General features: G+C 33.2%; 1 protein-coding gene across 1 annotated transcript; it reads right to left on the minus strand.

The window, feature by feature from the left end:
* Positions 1–257: 257 nt before the first annotated feature.
* On the minus strand, positions 258–1,247 carry LOC142162424 (uncharacterized). The gene has a single exon (XM_075218774.1). It carries the CDS (start codon positions 1,245–1,247, stop codon positions 258–260), a length of 990 nt encoding a protein of 329 aa, XP_075074875.1.
* Positions 1,248–3,252: the final 2,005 nt, after the last annotated feature.

A 3,252-nucleotide genomic window follows, 5' to 3' on the forward strand; every position in this document is an offset into this window, starting at 1 on the left:
ACCAGTGTCAATAATACATTTTTTTGGACAATTTGAGACTAACAAAGCAGTAATCATACCTGCTATATTTGTTGCATAACTAGTGTTGTTGCTTTCAGTGTTAGTTTTGTTGAGAATTTGCAATATTTGTTCATATTGATCTTTTGTAAAAGCTCCTATCTGTGGAATTGGCATTGACTGTGAATTATCAGCATGACCTAAGTTTTGAAAAGAGTTAGTCATCTGGGATTGTGCCTGCTGATAAGTTCTAGTTTAGTTCACATTAAGCTGTTGATTTGGTATTTCTGCAAGCACATTATATACTGCTGGTTCTCCTGTTCCACCATTAACTTTTTTTTTAAAAAAAACTTGAAATCTGGTGGGTAAACAACAATCTTGAAGCAATTTTCCTTGCTATGACCTTTGAGCTTACAGAAATCACATTGAACATTGTAATTCTTTTTATATCTTTGATTTTCTATATTTCTTGTATACATTGCTACATCATAATTTCCTAATGGATTTGCACCTAAGACTCCAGATGTAGCAGCTACTGCCTTTTGACTCTCATCACTTATGATCATTGAATATGCTTGATTAATCGTTGGAAGAGGGCTTCTCATGAGAATTTGACTCCTGGCTTGTGAGTAGGATTCATTAAGACCCATAAGAAACTGAAACACTTTTAGCTTTTGCAGATACACCACAAAGTCCCTAGATCTTGGACAATCACATCCAGGAACTGGTATTAAGGCTTCAAATTCTTTCCACGTATCCTTCAATTTTGAATAATACACAGATACAGAGGAAGTGCCTTGGGTCAGTGTGGCTATTTCTTTGTGCAAATTAAACGTTCTTGCATCATCTACCTTATAAAACCTTTCATATAGATCATCCCAAACCACCTGAGCATTAGAGGCATACATTATGCCACCAAGAAGACTACTATTTACAGAATTCATGATCCATGACAGTACAATAACATTCACTCTCTCCCAATGATTTTCCATAGTTGCAGGAAAGCTTTCTTTACTACAAGAACCATCTACCATCCCTAATTTGTTCCTTCCTAGCAAAGCAACACGCACAGATCGATACCAAACTGAGTAATTCTCGATCCCTGTTAGCTGAAAGGAAATAATCTGTATACCACTCACATCTGAGGGATGAAGAAACAAAGGGTGATTATAATCAATATATGCTGGTTGATTTGATACTGCAGTAAAAGTTTGATTCAGATGAGAACTATTGTCTTGTTGATCACCCATTTTGCAAATCTTGAATTTTTCCGATACAATCAAGAATTGTGAAGATTGAATTTGAATTGCGGAATTGGATCAAATCAAAGCTGGATAATCTTGCTTTGGTTGCTCTGATACCATGTTCTAATTACAAGAGGATTGATGAATGTCACTGATTTAGTGACTGAAAGAAGAAGAAGACAAAGCAGAGAGTGGGAAGAAGAAGAAGAGCAGAACGTCAGAGAGAGAATCATCAGATCTTTATTATTTTTCTTAATACAAATAATGATGTATACAATGTTATTTATAGTTGCTAACTAGCTTAGACTAATTAAGACTAACTAACTAACTACCATCTTAACCGAATAACTAACTAGTTGATGTAATTACTAAACTATCCTTATTAGCTAAGTAATACTTTCTTTAACAATTATGCATGTTATAGACAAAAAAATATACAAATTTTATAAACTTTTTTGACTACCAAATATAAATAGTTTATGGCGCGGACCAAAAGTGATAATACGCCTTGATTGTTGCAAAAAAGAAATGAAATTACGGAGCACTTCAAACTTGTAGTTTTCCCGGTTCCCTTCAGATTTCTAGCCAACTTCTTCTTAAAAATTTATACTATTAAACTGTCTGCTGCTACCTTAGTACAATCAATTAGACACCAAAGATTCTTAAATCATCCAAAAGATTTCAAGTGAGTTCTTATCCAATTTTTGGTTATGATCAAGCCTTTAAAATTTCAGAAATGTCCCAATCAAGTCCCTAATAAACTCCTATTTCAGCGTCACCAACACCACTCTTCTCACTTTACTAGTTACTACTAAATGGCGACTGTCATGAAACTCAAAAAAGAAATAAAAGAAAACAAAAGAATGGACCTGGTGGCATGTCAGCATAATTGATGTTTTTTATTTTATTTTGCAGATGGTATCATTTTCCGACCATATATTGAACATTAAAATTTGTCATATTGTGTTATAACAAAGTATTTTGCCTAACTATAAGGGCATCAAAACGGCAAACAAAGTACTGGCTTACTCTCATAATAAGATAAATTAATAACCATTAGTTCTCTCTATCCCGCTCTATCAACTGTGTGCGAGTAGAATTATTCGTGTTTTGGTTTGAATTGAGTTTTACTCGACACTCCTCCGTTTCATATTATATGAGGTAGTTTGACTCGGCACGGAATTTAAGAAAAAAGAAGAAGACTTTTGAAACTTGTGGTCTTAAAAGCTTAAGGGGTAAAAAGTTTGTGGGGCCATAACATTTGTGTGGCTATAAAAGCTTCTCATTAAAGGTAAATAGGCAAAATGAAAAAGTTTAAAGTTGAATTATTTCTAAATTTAGAAATATGTCATTTGTTTTGAAACAGACTAAAACGGAAAGTAACTCATTTAATATGAAACGGAGGAAGTATTTTTTTAATTAATAACTACTATGTCCGGAATGACTTGACTTTGCTCAAGATTGTAGAGGAATGAAACATTATATTAATCTCCCTTTTCCCTTTCATCTTAGTTAACGAGCAGTATTAATGTAAGAAGATTGTAATGATCAAATTAAATGTCTAAATAATTGCCTCAAAGCACTTGCAACCTCTGAAAAGACATAGTATTTCCAGAACGGAGTGCCTCTTCACCAAAAAAGTAACTTAAACAATGCCAAGGTGTAGTTTAAAAGTTCAGAATAGATTAGGTAAAAATTAGTCACTAATGCTTGTCAACTAGCTAACTCAATCAATTACAACCTTCTATTAATCCAATGAATACTCGATTGTCCTAAATCACATAACAAAGTTTCATTATTTATCGTAGACCAATGTTGATGTTTCGTACGGCTAATTTTTCTAATCAAAAAGCCCTTTTGTTTCCTCCTAGTAATGCTACGTTGGTTTATTATATCGTTACTTTACTGCCAACATAATATATAGAATTATTGATGGATAAGGTTGTCAAAAATAATAATATTAAAGGGTCTCATTCACCCACAAGTTGAAACCATTCACATTTCATCTCTC

Source organism: Nicotiana tabacum, chromosome 7, assembly GCF_000715075.1.
Source record: "Nicotiana tabacum cultivar K326 chromosome 7, ASM71507v2, whole genome shotgun sequence".
Taxonomy (NCBI): Eukaryota; Viridiplantae; Streptophyta; class Magnoliopsida; order Solanales; family Solanaceae; genus Nicotiana; species Nicotiana tabacum.

Excerpts from the sequence above, each read along its gene's own strand:
- LOC142162424 (XM_075218774.1), bottom strand. The coding sequence starts at position 1,247 with ATGGGTGATCAACAAGACAATAGTTCTCATCTGAATCAAACTTTTACT.